This window comes from Macaca mulatta, chromosome 18 (genome assembly GCF_049350105.2).
Source record: "Macaca mulatta isolate MMU2019108-1 chromosome 18, T2T-MMU8v2.0, whole genome shotgun sequence".
Taxonomy (NCBI): domain Eukaryota; kingdom Metazoa; phylum Chordata; class Mammalia; order Primates; family Cercopithecidae; genus Macaca; species Macaca mulatta.
The window spans coordinates 22,082,972-22,098,145 of NC_133423.1; the positions used below are offsets into that span (position 1 = coordinate 22,082,972).

At 45.2% G+C, this 15,174-nt stretch overlaps 1 protein-coding gene across 50 annotated transcripts in view; it reads right to left on the reverse strand.

Annotated features, from left to right (window-relative positions):
- The window catches only part of ZNF532 (zinc finger protein 532), a 127,776-nt gene that overhangs the window by 82,714 nt on the left and 29,888 nt on the right, over window positions 1-15,174 (reverse strand). The window contains exon 1 of one of the 50 annotated variants that reach the window (XM_077974676.1): window positions 9,221-9,750. The exons of the other annotated variants lie outside the window; for them this stretch is intronic. Coding sequence (XP_077830802.1) covers window positions 9,221-9,290 — 70 coding nt within the window. The 5' untranslated portion in view covers window positions 9,291-9,750. Of the gene's footprint in view, window positions 1-9,220; window positions 9,751-15,174 lie in introns of those variants that run through there. 50 annotated transcript variants of the gene reach the window in all.

The following is a 15,174-nucleotide window of genomic DNA, read 5'->3' on the forward strand; positions in this document are numbered from 1 at the left end:
TGTAGTCCCAGCTACTCCGGAGGCTGAGGTGGAAGGATGGCTTGAGCCCTGGAGGCAGAGGCTACAGTGAGCATGTTTGTGCCATTGTACATCAGCCTGGGCGACAGAGCCAGACCTTGTCTCAAAAAAAAAAAGAAAAAAAAGAAAAAAAAAAAAGGAGAACCTGGGAGTGTGAAAATACAGAGGAGAGCTGGGATGAGATGTTGTATACTATAATCCTTTTACTTCCAAAGAATATTGGCGAAAAGCAACCTAAAAAAAGAAGTCATTCCTAAAGGGTTTCACAGCTCTGGGTATGTAGATATTGGCTTTCCATTTTATCCTCTCATCAGTAAACTGCCTCAAGGTCAGTGACTAATCAAAATGATGCAGCAACTTTTAAACCATAGGTTATTAGAAACACAATTTTCAGGCTGGACGTGGTGGCTCATGCCTGTAGTCCTAGAACTTTCAGAGGCCAAGGCAGGTAGATCACTTGAGACCAGGAGTTCAAGACCAGACTGGTCAACATGGTGAAACCCTGTCTATACTAAAAATACAAAAATTGGGCGGCCATGGTGTCACGCACCTGTAATCCCAGCTACTTGGGAGGCTGAGGCACGAGAACTGCTGGAACCCTAGAGTCGGAAGTTGCAGTGAGCCAATTGTCATGCCACTACACTCCAGCCTGGGTGACAGAGCAAGGCTCAGTCTCAAAAAAAAAAAAAAAAAGAAATAGAATTTCAAAAGTTTGCATTCTCTATGCTTTCAGCACACAAAATCATTGAAATGATCTTCCACGACTACAGCCAGTCTCAGTCTGGCCAGAGATGATTAATGATTTATTTGGTAGATCTTTTTGGCCAACGGTAGGCAACACAACAATTGGATCACTGATCGCTTAATATATGAAATAACAGCTTATTAAAAAAAAAAATAGGTCCCTCCTAAGAATTTGGTTATCAGGGTCACAAAGAAAGAAACATTTCTACTCTCGCTCCATCCTTCAGGTATCTTCTAACAATGCCAGCCCTTCCTTCTGCAACAGCAATATAACTGGGTTTTCAATTCTAAAAATTAATACCCATAAATAGGAACTACCGCTTCCCTTTAAAATATAGCCAGGTGTATGTTTAACTTTTTTTAATCATGGTAAAACACACAAAACATAAAATTTACCATCTTAACCATACACTTTTTTTTTTTTTTTTTTTTGAGAGAAGATCTCGCTAGGTTGCCTAGGCTAGCGTGCGTGATCTCGGCTCACTGCAGCCTCCCCCTCCCAGGCTCAAGCCATTCCTCTCACCCCGGCCTCCAAAGCAGCTGGGACGATAGGTGCACACCACCACACCTGACTAATTTTTGTATTTTTTGTAGATACAAGGTCTCACTATGTTGCCCAGGCTAGTCCCAAACCCCTGAGCTGAAGCAATTCGCCTGCCTCTGCCTCCCAAAGTGCTGTGATTACAGGCGTCAACCACCATGGCCAGCCACATTTAATTTTTATATTAAGAACATATTGAACGATAAAAGCAAAAAGACCACCTATTATTACTAAGGGAGAACATGCAGGGGAAGTTTTAAAATATTAGTTTAACTGTTCCCAATGTATGCTAAAAATTTCTTAGATTTCCTAAATCTCCAAAGGGCAATCTATAAATGCACACATTGTACAAGGTTTAAACTTCAGACTTCTAATTTTTTAAAAACTGTATTCACTAAACACTCCCACATCAAACCACAGTCACTTCACTTCAGAGAGGTTCAAATCTGATTTCTGTTTTTCTTGAGATATCTAGTTCAAGTGCCTTGCGGGTATTTACAATCAGATATCCCACAACCATTTCAGCTTTCTTAAACTAACTTCGTCATCTCTTACTCACTATCAGACTCCTCTCTTTCAATACCATTATTTTCTCAAACTCAGAATTTCACCTCCAATTCTTCTCCCTAGGCCCTGCCCGCTTCCCTGGTGCTATTTTGCAGATGCACCCTCGTTCTCTTTATAATCGCTGTCAGTCCTCTACCATCTCACCTCACACCGAGACCAATGCTCTGTTCTCCCTGTCTCCAGCCTCTCATTCAGAATTTCCAGACAAATCTTTCTAAAATTCCTTTTAATTATAGCTGTCGCTCCTCCTATTAAAAATCCTGGAATCACCTTCCAAATTAAGTCCAAACTCTTTGGCCTCACACCAAATTCCCAATACAATCTGCCCCCAACCATGCGCTGCTGCCACTCCGCATGCTTTTCCGCAGGCCCAGCTTTCCTTCTTGGTTTGCCCTTCTGGATAGCCCCTGACCTGGAATGCCTCCCCCAACACACACTTATCTCCATTAGCCAAGTATGAAGAACTCATTCTTCAGGTTCTCTGAAGGAAGAGCCTCAATTTCCTCATCTTCAAAAGGGGAACTAATAGTTAACAGCCGTATCACAGGGTTATTCTACAAATGGAACCAAGTAACATGGAAAGCGCCAAGCACACAGACATTAAAAGGCTATATTTTCTTCCTTTATTTGTTCTAATAATTAAATGGGAAAAACTAAATTAATATTCTTGAGAAGAGAAAGTGAAGAAGTTGTGAGGTGATGATGGTATGATCAGAGGAAAAAGAAAAACGAGGGGATTCTTGGGTACTTTCGCAGAGTGCTGGCACTGGTTCCCTAGTGTATTTCATTCATTTCCAAAAGCACAGCCTTTCTCCTAATGTGGATGTGCCTCCAGTCCTACTCTAGGTATCAGCCTCTAGAAGGATCACCTGGGGCCAGGCGTGATGGCTCACTCTTATAATCCCAGCACTTTCGGAGGCCGAGGTGGGCGGATCACCTGAGGTCAGGAGTTCGAGACCAGCCTGACCAACATGGAGAAACCCTGTCTCTACTCAAAATACAAAATTAGCCGGGTATGGTGGCACATGCCTGTAATCCCAACTACTTGAGAGGCTGAGGCAGGAGAATCGCTTGAATCCAGGAGGCGGAGGTTGCAGTGAGTCAAGATCGCACCATTGCACTCCAGCCTGGGCAACAAGAGCAAAACTCTGTCTCCAAAAAAAAAAAAAAAAAAGGAGAAGGGTCACCTGGAGCTCAGAAATGAAAAAGAATGCACAGGTTTCTCTTAAAAGGCAGTAAAATGATCGCACCACTGCACCCCAGTCTGGGGCAACAGAGGGAGACCCTATCTCAAAAAAAGGGCAACAAAATTTCATCAACCCACAAAGCATCTCAGCATTTCTGGGTCCCTTGTGACTCTTGCTTTTGACTTTGAGACTTGTGTCTTCCCCATCAAGCATTAACCAAAGATGGGCTATGATCTCAACCACCCCCGTCTAACCCTGCCCACCCCACACCTCCACACCACGCTGACACAGACACCACTGCTGCACAGGACTGGGCTCACAGACCAGGCCCCACAGACCGCAGAGCACTGGGATGGGCAGCCACAATGTAACATGGGCCAGGAACCCCAAACCACAGCAGTGGTACCCATGCCCCGAAATAAACACTCTAAGAGAAACTGGAGAACAGGCATGGAGAAACTGCTGTTAGAGAGAAAACTAAGAAGAAGTAGACTAAGAAGTCCTCACCATGCTGCTAAGGTGTCACTCCTAGCTGTCCAGTTCTCTGCAAGGGAGGCAACCTCAGAGAAGGGAGCCAGCGGGCACCCACTGGCCAGGCCACCAGCAAGTCAGCACTAGCTAGGTAGGCTGTGACAGCAGGGTAGGGTGTGAAACCAACACAGAAATCCTGGCACTCCAGAGGAGATGGGGACAGGGTTCCCCAGGAGCAGCCCCAATGCTAAGAGGCCAGTATCCATTCAGGGCAATCCTTAGGCCATGCTAACTGGTGACTCCACGCCCCCAGGTGCACTCATCGTCACTTGTAATAGGTACTGTTGTCTGCTTGTGTATTTGTCTTCTCTCCCCCACTGGTTTAGAGTTCCAGATTCCACTTTGCAAAATTACCCACAGCAGTACTCTCCAAAGAGCAGGTGCTGGCTAAATAGCAAACGCATCAGAGTAAAATATATTAAGTGACTAAAAGTCCTATCTATTTTCACACAGCCCACAGCCTCTACTTCTGAACCAAGAAGATATTGGAGGGGCCTGGACTCAAGCTTGCCTTCCAGCTCCCCAAGGCAACTCCTCTGCACAACTGCTCTACAGACACTTGAAAACTGCCAGGGGCCAGGCACAGTGGCTCACGTCTGTAATCCCACTTTGGGAGGCTGAGGCGGGAGGACTGACGTCAGCAGTTCAAGACCAACCTGGCCAACATAGCTAGACTCTGTCTCTAAAAAAGAAAAAAAGAAAAGTGCTAGAAGCCAAGAAGAGATGAAGGCCACTGATGCAGGCTTGGCAACGTCCAGCTCCCGAAGAGAGAAGTTCAGGTCAAGCACAGACATTAAACAAGGGCATCAAAAGGAAAAGAAGGAAAGAGACCCAGAGGAAAGGTCCCACCTCTGCCATGGGTCAATACTCTGAAGGCAGAAATAGGAACAGGCAGAATGGTTTTTGAATTTTAGTATTTTATACATGGCAAGGGCTGCCCATGAAACAAGGCTGAGTGAATTCATGAGTTTCTTTCCCTTCCCTCCTGAAACCCTACGAAGATGGCATTAAATGTATTTTTTAAGTTTAAATAGGCAAATAGAGACAGGAAGTAAGGAGTTTGCTTAGGGGGTTGGGAACTGGGCATCAGAGCTAAAGGATACAGGGTTTCTTTCTGAGGTGATGAAAACATCCTAAAATTGACTGTGGTAGTGACAGCACAACTCTGTGAACGTGTTAAAAACGACTGACCTGTGTGCTTTAAAGAGGCGGGTGGCATGGTATGTGAATTCTATCTCATTAATGGTTACCAAAAACAATATGCTATCAGAATGGAGTCAAAGCCAAGGTGAGGCATCAACAAAGTTTGGGGAAGACGAGGAGGACGGGGAGGGGCAGGTGACCGCCAGCTCACAAAGTTCCATCCTAAGGTCCAGTAGGGGCTGCCATGGAGGTGGGGACAGTCAGTCCTAGAGCTGCAGAGATACCCAGGCCTTGGAGCCAGCAAAGGAAGGAGGGAGCGGGGCAGGGCTGGAAACAGGGAGCCCCCGACCCGGCATCAGCTGGGGAAGCCAGGGAGGAGGGAGAGGAGAATCTCTGGGCTATCAAAGCCACAGGAGCTCAGGGTTCAGGGCCACAGGGTGAGCATGAGACAGAAACCAGAAGAGACAGGCTGGCCTCCATTTCCTCCAGCCCTACAGCCTAAAACCAAGTTTATCTCCCAGGCAGGAGTATGGACAAGTCTCCTAGGAAAACAAAAGCTCCAGTGACAAGATTCTGGATGACGACTGCTGCGACCCTCCGATGAGTCCAGCTCCACGAGGAATCACAGAGAAGCCCCTGGAGGACAGGCCGCAGCTGCGCAGACAGAGCTCCCCGGCAGCTCTCCACAGCCTCATCCCTAAATAATCACCAGACGCATGGGAAAGCCTCTGGCACAAAAAGAGATCCGAATCAAAACAAAAATCAAAAATAAAGATGATACAGATGCTACAAGGAGAGGAAGAAAAGAATATATATACAATTAGTATCCTCAGAGAAAAATGGACAGGACGTTATGAAGGAACTTTCGGAAATTATAAATATTAATAACTGAAATAAAAGATAAAACACGTGAAAGAACAGAATCAAGGAAATCAGGATCTCTCTCCAAGAGTATAACTAGAATATAAAGACAGACGATAGGAGAGAAAAGGCATGAAAATTAAAAGTTCAATCCAGCTGGTTTAACATCTGACTAAAAAGAGTGTTTCAGGCCGGGCACAGTGGCTCACACTTGTAATCCCAGCACTTTGGGAGGCTGAGGCGGGTGGGTCATGAAGTTGAGAGATTGAGACCATCCTGGTCAACATGGTGGAACCCTGTCTCTACTAAAAATACAAAAATTAGCTGGGTGTGGTGGTGCACACCTGTAGTCGCAGCTACTCAGGGGGCTGAGACAGAAGAATCGCTTGAACCCAGGAGGCAGAGGTTGCAGTGAGCCAAGATCGCATCACTGCACTCCAGCCTGGTGACACAGCGAGACTCCATCTCAAAAAAAAAAAAAAAAAAAAAAAAGTGTTTCGGAAAGAGAAAATGCAGAAAGGACATTATTACAGAAATAATATAGGAACATCTCCCAAGACTAAAGGAGACAATCCAATTGAAAGGGCCTCATGAGGCTGCCAGAAAAATACAGGATGCCCAGTTAAATCTAAATTTCAGATAAACGAATCCTCTTGTAGTGTAAGGATGTCCCACTGTTTATCTGAGCATCTTGTATTTTTTATTTGCTAAGTCTGACAACTCTCTACCTCTGCTGGCCCAGCACAAGAGGCGGAAAGAAGTCCACACTGGAGTGAAATTACAGAGCTCCAAAAATCAAAGCAGCAGAACCAACAATCACACAGGTTCGCTGTGTCTGGGCTCTATTTTAAGAGGCTTGCTGCTGTCAGTGCATGGATCCCCACAGCAATCTACTCGCACTCAGCACCTGTGCCTCCAGACAAAGGGGGCTCTGCCCCGCCTGCGTGGTAGACAACACCATTTCTCTCCAGCACTGAAACCCAGAGACTGTGCTTCTCAATCTCATGGGAAAGTTTGGTTTCATTCCATTTTAATTTTGGAAACCGGCTGAAAAAGGAGGAATTCTGGGAGAGACAGGTGAGTAGAGGGGGAGGGGGCATGTATGTGCAGATCACAGCCCCTGCCTTGGGGTACCAGAGAAAAAGTGGGTGTCTAGGCAGGACAGGCTCCCTGATTTCCCCGACACAGATGGTACAGTTTTGGGGAGGTGCTTAGAAGTGCCTGGAAATCAGAGAATCGAGGTGTGAGGGAATATGATAAAATCACCCTGGATGGAGACAGGCTCCTGGGAAGCTTGAGCTGCCAAGACTATACCGGGCATCAGTGGGTCTAGTACGGCATCCACGCTGGGCTGTCCGGGCAGACACCGGGGCTGGCTCAGGGCTGGTCCAAGCGTGAGACTGTCTGTTAGACTCTGGTCTTGATGGAGAGTAGGCTGCAAGGCCCTGCGTGAACACAGGGGCCAGGCCATAGACAGAGCTAGATTTGAACCCGTTAAATATTTAGGCATATCATATATACCTTGTAAATATTTAAATATACCTTTTAAATATTTAGCCATCTGGTCTCCATTAGTACTCTTGCCCCAGGCCCTACAAACATTAAAGGTAGGCCTCAGAGCCACTGTGATGATGGTGGTGATTATTCCTATTCTATAAGACAGAGAAGTTTTAAGCGTCTTGGCTCAAGGACACATGGCCAGTGAGCAAGAGGATTCTGCCTCCACAGACCAGGCCTGTCACCTTCTCTCTGACCACACACAGTCAGCAGGTACTATCTCAAATGAACAAGTCCAAGTTTAGCGGTGTAAGCACATTATTTAGAAATAACAGAACAAACCAAAGAATTCAAATTCACTGCCTAAGGGAATTATGATGTAAAGTACTATTTGTTTAATCTATGACTTTGACAAAAAATTTTAAATTGTTGGAAAGAGTTAAGTAATAATCTTTATTCATTTATTTATTTATTTATTTATGAGGCAGAGTTCCACCGCTCTGTCGCCCAGGGTAGAGTGCAGTAGCATGGTCTCGACTCACTGCAACCTCCGCCTCTGAGTTCAAGCGATTCTACTGCCTCAGCCTCCAGAGTAGCTGGGATTACAGGCGCCCGCCAATACTCCCGGCTAATTTTCATATTTTTAGTAGAGACAGGGTTTCGCCATGTTGGCCAGGCTGGTCTCAAACTCCTGATCTCAGGTGATTCGCCTGCCTCGGGCTCCCGAAGTGCTGGGATTACAGGTGTGAGTCACCACGCCCAGGCAATCTTAACTTTACATCTCTTCCCTTGATGTAAACAACTTAAAAATCACTCTGCTCTTCAAGTCTCATTCCTCCAGAACATAAAATATACTAATCATTTTTTCTAATGCCAATCTGTCGTGATAACTAATCCTAAGGTTGTTGCTGCATTTAGTGCATTCTCAAAACTGTTTACAGTGAAATACAGCAAATTCTATTATTTGTCAGAAAACGTTCTATAATTGAAAACCCAGAAATAGTAATTTCAGATTTTGCAAAATCAGGTTTCGCGTATATGTCGAAAGTATTATTCAGTGTATTTTTCTTTTTTAGGTCTTTTTCCCCCAACCTCAACGCATTTAGAAGAACCTTGCTCAGCCGGGTGCGGTGGCTCACGCCTGTAATCCCAGCACTTTGGGAGGCCGAGGCGGGCAGATCACGAGGTCAGGAGATCGCGACCATCCTGGCTAACATGGTGAAACCCTGTCTCTACTAAAAATACACAAAAAAACTAGCTGGGCGTGGTGGCAAGCGCCTGTAGTCCCAGCTACTCGGGAGGCTGAAGCAGGAGAATGGCGTGAACCTGGGAGATGGAATTTGCAGTGAGCCGAGATCGAGCCACTGCACTGCAGCCTGGGCGACTGAGCGAAACTGTCTCAAAAAAAAAAAAAAAAAACAAAAAGGAAGAAACTTGCTCAGTCCAACTTAAAAATAAAGGGAAAGCAGCAGGGAGAGCTTTAAGTATCCAACTACTTAATATTCCAAAAAGCTACAAAACTTACAAAATTATGTTTTTAATGCAGAAACAGAGCGACTGTTCTGTCAAACTGACCGTATCTAAGAGCACACCTAATGAAATGTTCGTCACAATCCCCCCATCCCTGCTGACCAAGACCAAAATCAAAGAGAAATGCCAACCCTGAGAATATTCTGTGAATCTGTTCAAGCCCTGGGAGAAAAAACAGAATGAAAAGAGCAAAGAGCTTACAACCTAAGACTAGACCCCAGAACAAAACCACAGCCCTTTGAAGAGCGCAGTCCATACAGCCTTTCATGCCTCTACCTCGCTGGGCTGCCTGCTTTCAAATGCATGGTCACATGGGACAGAGATCTTGTCTCCCTACTTACTTTGCCGATTTATCTTCAGCTGCTCCATTGGTCAGCCTAGGCTGTCTTCCTCCTGTCTAAAGCCCCTGAAACCACCTCCCTCTACTGATTAGTCCTTCCAATCGACCGGTCTTTTCAATATTTATGTCCATCCCGTGGTGGTGGTGTTTTACTTAATAAACACCTCTACAGAAAGATGAGGTGGTTTATAAGAAGAGAAACATAAATAAGGCCCAAATAGGGTACAGAGGGAGAGGAATAAAAAAGCTGCATTGTTATACCTTGATAAACAGATAGATGAGTGGGCGGAAGGACAGACGGATGGGTGGACGAACAGATGGACAGATGCATATGGCTGAAGGCAGCCCCAGCACGTGCAGCAGCCTCTTTCCCCACCTTCCCAGCCCAGACATGGGTGGTGGCTTGACTGGGTCACAGCAGATTGGCCAGATAAAAACTGCTGCACTTACTTGAAGTGCCTAGAATAGGCAAATTAAGAGACAGGAAGTAGAAGAGAAGTTACCACAAGCAGGAGGAAGGAGAGAAGGGAGAGTTATTTATTTGGTTCAGAGCTTTTTTTGGAGGTGATGAAAAAGTTTTACTGAGGGTAACATATTTCATTTCACTAAACTGTACACTGACGGTTAAGATGACAAATATTATGGGCGTATTTTACTAAAAAAAAAAAACACACACACACACTGCTGGATTTAACAGGGAAGAAAGTTACACTGCACTGAAAAGCAAGGATCTGGCTGGGTGCAGTGGCTGACGCCTATAATCTCAACACTTTGGGAAGCTGAGGTGGGAAGATCGCTTGAGGCCAAGAGTTTGAGACCAGCCTGGACAACAGAGTGAGACCTCATTTCTATTTAAAAAATTTAAAGTTAGTAAGGCGTGGTGGCATGCACCTGTGGTCTCAGCTACTTGGGAGGCTAAGGCAGGAGGACCGTTTGAGCCCAGGAGCTCAAGGCTGCCAGTGAGCTATGATCATGCCACTGCATACAGCCTCGTCGACAGAGTGAGGCCATCTCAAAAAAAAAAAAAAGAAAGAAAAGTGAAGATTTGAGAAATGCACTGTATTCTAATGTCTGGCACCCCTTGTGACGCCTTTAGGAACATGGGCTGATAAATACCAGCAACATGCTAGCACCCTTTAGCAACAAGGAGTGTGGGGATGGGGAACCCCAATTTTTAGCCTTTGCCCATTTCTGTGACTTAGATCCTCCCACTGGGATACATTTCAAGCTACTAACCAGATGTCCTGGTAGAGCTGGGAAGAGACACGTAGAGTACAGACTGGCAGCCAGCCTCAACCAGCTCCAACAGGCAGGCATGTCCATCACTGTCTCCCAGAATGTTTATAGACATTAGGAACAAAGGAGATCTTAGGGTCAAACGGTTAAACAAAGTTTAAACTGGTTTCTTTGCACAAGAGTTCTCCAAATCTTTATCCCCAACCCACTTTGAGAGTTTTAACATATTAAAGCACATTTTGAATCGCCAAGAAGGGCTAGAGCATAAAATATTTATCAAATCTATCTGACCTCTGGACTCTCTTTTCTCTAACAGCATCTGGGAGATGTGCATGCCCTTTTGGGAAATACTGCCTTAAAGACAGGCATCTGTTCCTTTGCGGCCAAACGTGAGAAGAGGCTGCAAGCACCTAGAAGACAACGCAGCTACTGCTCAGTGGGGGCCACCAATACCATCTGTGACTGGCACCCTGGCAGAAAATCCAAGTTGGGCAAGCCAATTTAGGTCAAACTTTAGCAACAATTTACACAGAAAAGCCCAATTAGAGTCTCTGCCAATGGCTCTGTGCCACAGGGATGGGGGGGAAAGAAGGAGAATGCTTTTTCTTCTAAACTACAGAGACAAGGCCTATGTAGCCCAGGCTGGTCTTAAACTCCTGGGCTCACATGATCCTCCTGCTTCAGCCTCCCAAGTGCTGGGACTACAGTCACCACCATGTCCAGCTCCCAAAACGTTCATGTACATTAATCTCTAAAATATTCCAAGTAGACAACAACATTAACCTAGAAAATATGCTAAAATACCTAGAAAAATTGGCAGGGTAGTTCGTTCATAAAATGCCAAGGAGTGCCTGAAAATCGAGGATGACTTCAAGTCTAATGAAAACAAGGTGTGTAAAAGGAAGATCGAGACCACACAAAAGGCAAATGATTAATTATTTCCTTAGGGAAGAATAAGGAGGTCAATATTCATAAAGCCTAGCAAATTAATACACACAACGAGCCATGGTTTTCTGGATTTGATTAGTAAGAACATCCTTTTCACTTATTCCATTACTTAAACTCTTCCTAGACCAAGGAAAGTCTATTTTCTTTTTTTTTTTTTTGAGATGGAGTCTCACTGTGTCACCCAGGATGGAGTGCAGTGGTGCGATCTCAGCTCATAGCAACCTCCACGTCCCAGGTTCAAGTGATCTTCCTGCCTCAGCCTCCCGAGTAGCTGGGATTGCAGGCACATACCACCACGCTCCGCTAACATTTTTGTATTTTTAGTAGAGACAGGGTTTCACCACGTTGGCCAGGCTGGTCTTGAACTCCTGACCTCAAGTTATCCACTCACCTCGGCCTCCAAAAGTGCTAGGATTACAGCCATGAGCCACCGCGCCCAGCCAGAAAGTCTACTTTCAATGGCAAGATGAAAATCATACATTTATGCTCCTGTGCATAAATGCTCTGAAGAATGTAAGACAAGTGACAGGCCATAAGGAAAGGCCACAGCAATCTACCATGAAGTTATTCCAACACAGTAATGATGCCAGACATGCCTCTTCCTTCTCTCCGTAATTTTTGAGTCTAGAACCAGAAGAACATGGTTCTTCTATCTCACTGCCACAGACGGTAAATACAGGACAAGCAACGAGCCACAATCAGCCCAGTGAGGAGATTGAGGAACCACCCAGCTGATCCACAGTTAGGTAAAAACGAGTCACCATTCTACCCTCACGTAACCACTGCTCTCTCTGGCTTGTACCCATGAGAAGTAAAAGAAAAACCCCTTAGGCCGGGCGCGGTGGCTCAAGCCTGTAATCCCAGCACTTTGGGAGGCCGAGACGGGTGGATCACGAGGTCAGGAGATCGAGACCATCCTGGCTAACACGGTGAAACCCCGTCTCTACTAAGAAATACAAAAAACTAGCCGGGTGAGGTGGCGGGCGCCTGTAGTCCCAGCTACTTCGGAGGCTGAGGCCGGAGAATGGCGTGAACCTGGGAGGCGGAGCTTGCAGTGAGCTGAGATCCGGCCACTGCACTCCAGCCTGGGCTACAGAGTGAGACTCCGTCTCAAAAAAAAAAAAAAAAAAAGAAAAACCCCTAAATATCAAAATATCAAGTCAACCGTTTCACAGGTGACAAGTTAGCTCTTCAAACAGTCCTAATAATAGATCAATATAATAAACATGTGGGTCCAAAATTCACAGAGCTTCCCAATTATCTTTTTTTTTTTTTTTTTTTGAGACAGAGTCTTGCTTTGTCACCCAGACTGAAGTGCAGTGACGTGATAATGAGTCACTGTGGTCTCAAACTCCCAGGCTCAAGCGATCCTCCCACCTCAGCCTTCTGAGGAGCCGGGATTATGGGCACGAGCCACCATGCCCGGCTAATTTGATATTTTGTAGCAACAGGGTTTCGCCATGTTGCCCAGGCTGGGCAAGTGATCCACCCATCTCAGCCTCCCAAAGTGCTGAGATTACAGGTGTGAGTCACCACGCCAGGAAACTAGTTATCTCATTTCTAAAAGCAAACTATTAACATAAGAATAGCAAGAGATTCGCTGATATCTAAATCAACTCACAGAGACTTCTAATTATTCTTTTTTTATTCTTTAAAGTACAAATCACCCGTAATCCCAGCACTTTGGGAGGCTGAGGCGGGATCACCCGAGGTCAGGAGTTCAGGACCAGCCTGGCTAACATGGTGAAACCCTGCCTCTACTAAAAATGCAAAAATTAGCTGGGCGTGGTGGCACATGCCTGTAATTCCAGCTACTCAGGAGGCTGAGGCCGATTCGCTTGGTACTGTGAGGCGGAGGCCGCAGTGAGCTGAAATCATGCCACTGCACTCCAGCCTGGGCAAGAGAGCAACACTCCATCTCAAAAAAAAAAAAAAAAAAAGTACAAATCAGAAATTGCTGAGTTGATAATCCAGAGTAACTGACTTGCTCTCAGTTAACTGACAAGCATTCCTTGGGAGTTTCTTTGCAGAGTACTACAGAAACAGCAGCCACAGGTCTCATCATTTCACCCACCAGCAGCAGAAAACTAAATTCTCTTGTATGAGTTCTACTGCAGTAATGATGGTTCCCCTCCTATCTCTGCCACACCCCTACTTGGGGACCTTCAGCCAACATAACCTCTTAGATTCAAAATCTCTACTCCAACATTGCTTCTGCATTACAATCGCTCAAACTTGAATGCCAAAGTAGCATCCTTGTGAAGCGCTTTATTTAGCCAACAGGCAGCCCTTTGTTCCAATGTACCTCTTTCATTCCTGGATTTTATTGTAAGAGTATTACGTGCTCTTTGCCAATGCTCTAACACCCAGAAGTACAAGCAACAGAAACCAAAGGCCTCTGGGAGGCCTCCTCACCAGAGATAAACTGGTAACATTTGGGATACAGATTTCTAAATGCATATATAAGCATAAATATACATACACATATACAGGCATTTTCACACTCAGCAACATATCACAGATACTGTTCTAGGTCTACGGGGCTTCCATCAAATCAGACACTCCGTGTCAATTCAACAGAGTTTTCAAGAGTACCTTTTAAATTTAGATTGTAATAGTCTCCAAAAAGAGTTTAAAGCCAAAGCAAGTAACCACAAGAACAACCTTTCTTCATAAATTCTTACAAAAATAAGAACTCTTAAGCAAAAAAGAAAAAACCCTTTGAGACATAGTGTTGTTTCGCTCTTTTGCTTTAAAATCCTGAAGATGTATTTTTAACTCACGATAAAATGAAAGATTAGAGAAATGGAGACATTAAAATAATTTACTCATGCTCTTATACCATAATCTTTATGCTTAAAATGTCTCAAAGAACACCTTCTGTCACTCTATCCATCAAGATACTATATATTCTTGATTTCACAGTAAACCAGCCTTGCCTATGGGTGAGTGGTGGCTGGTATTTTAGTCCTTTTACTTTCATTTTCCTAAAGGATCTTGGCCTGAAGGAAATGTTCTATTCCAAATAATAAACTATCTCCCCCAACTCAAGGAAAACGTGAACCCAGGAGTTTATCCAGCTTCAGAAGGGAGGGCAGACTGGCGTAGGCTGGCACTTAGTATCACACCAGGGTGGGAAAGAGGATGGCACGGTCAACAACAAAACGAGGGCTGGTCAGAACGGAAAAGGTTAACCAACTTCCTAAGAGATCCTTAGTCAAACTCATTATAAATAAATTCCTATTTTAGGTAAAAAGCCTTAAAACACATGCAAGAACACAGACCAAAACCAACAGTAAGAAGTCTTTTTAATCACACTTACAAAACATGATCCATTTTACCAGATTTTTAAATGTTCGTAAGTACAAGCGTCCCAGGTCCCATTCATTCATTCATTTTTGAGACAGTCTCTCTCTGTCGCCCAGATTGGAATGCAGTGACACGATCAAGGCTCACTGCAACCTCCGCCTCCTGGGTTCAGGCGATTCTCGTGCCTCAGCCACCCAAGTAGCTGGGATGACAGGCACGCACCACAATCCTCAACTAATTTTTGTGTTTTTAGTAGAGACAGGGTTTCGCCATGTTGGCCAAGCTTATCTCAAACTCCTGGCCTCAAGTGATCTGCCCATCTCAGCCTCCCAAAGTGCTGGGATTACAGGTTCCTTTTAAAAGGAAAAAGAGAGGCCGGGCGTGGTGGCTCATGCCTGTAATCCCAGCACTTCCGGAGGCCGAGGCGGACGGATCACAAGATCAGGGGATCGAGACCATCCTGGCTAACACGGTGAAACACCGTCTCTACTAAAAATTACAAAAAACTAGCCAGGCATGGTAGCACACGTCTGTAGTCCCAGCTACTCGGGCGGCTGAGGTAGCAGAATCGCTTGAACCCGGGAGGCAGGGGTTGCAGTGAGCAGAGATCACGCCACTGCACTCCAGCCTGGGTGACACAGCAAGACTCCATCTCAAAAAAAAGGAAAGAGAGAGGCTGGACTCAGTGGCTCACACCTATAATCGCAATGCTTCAGGGAGGC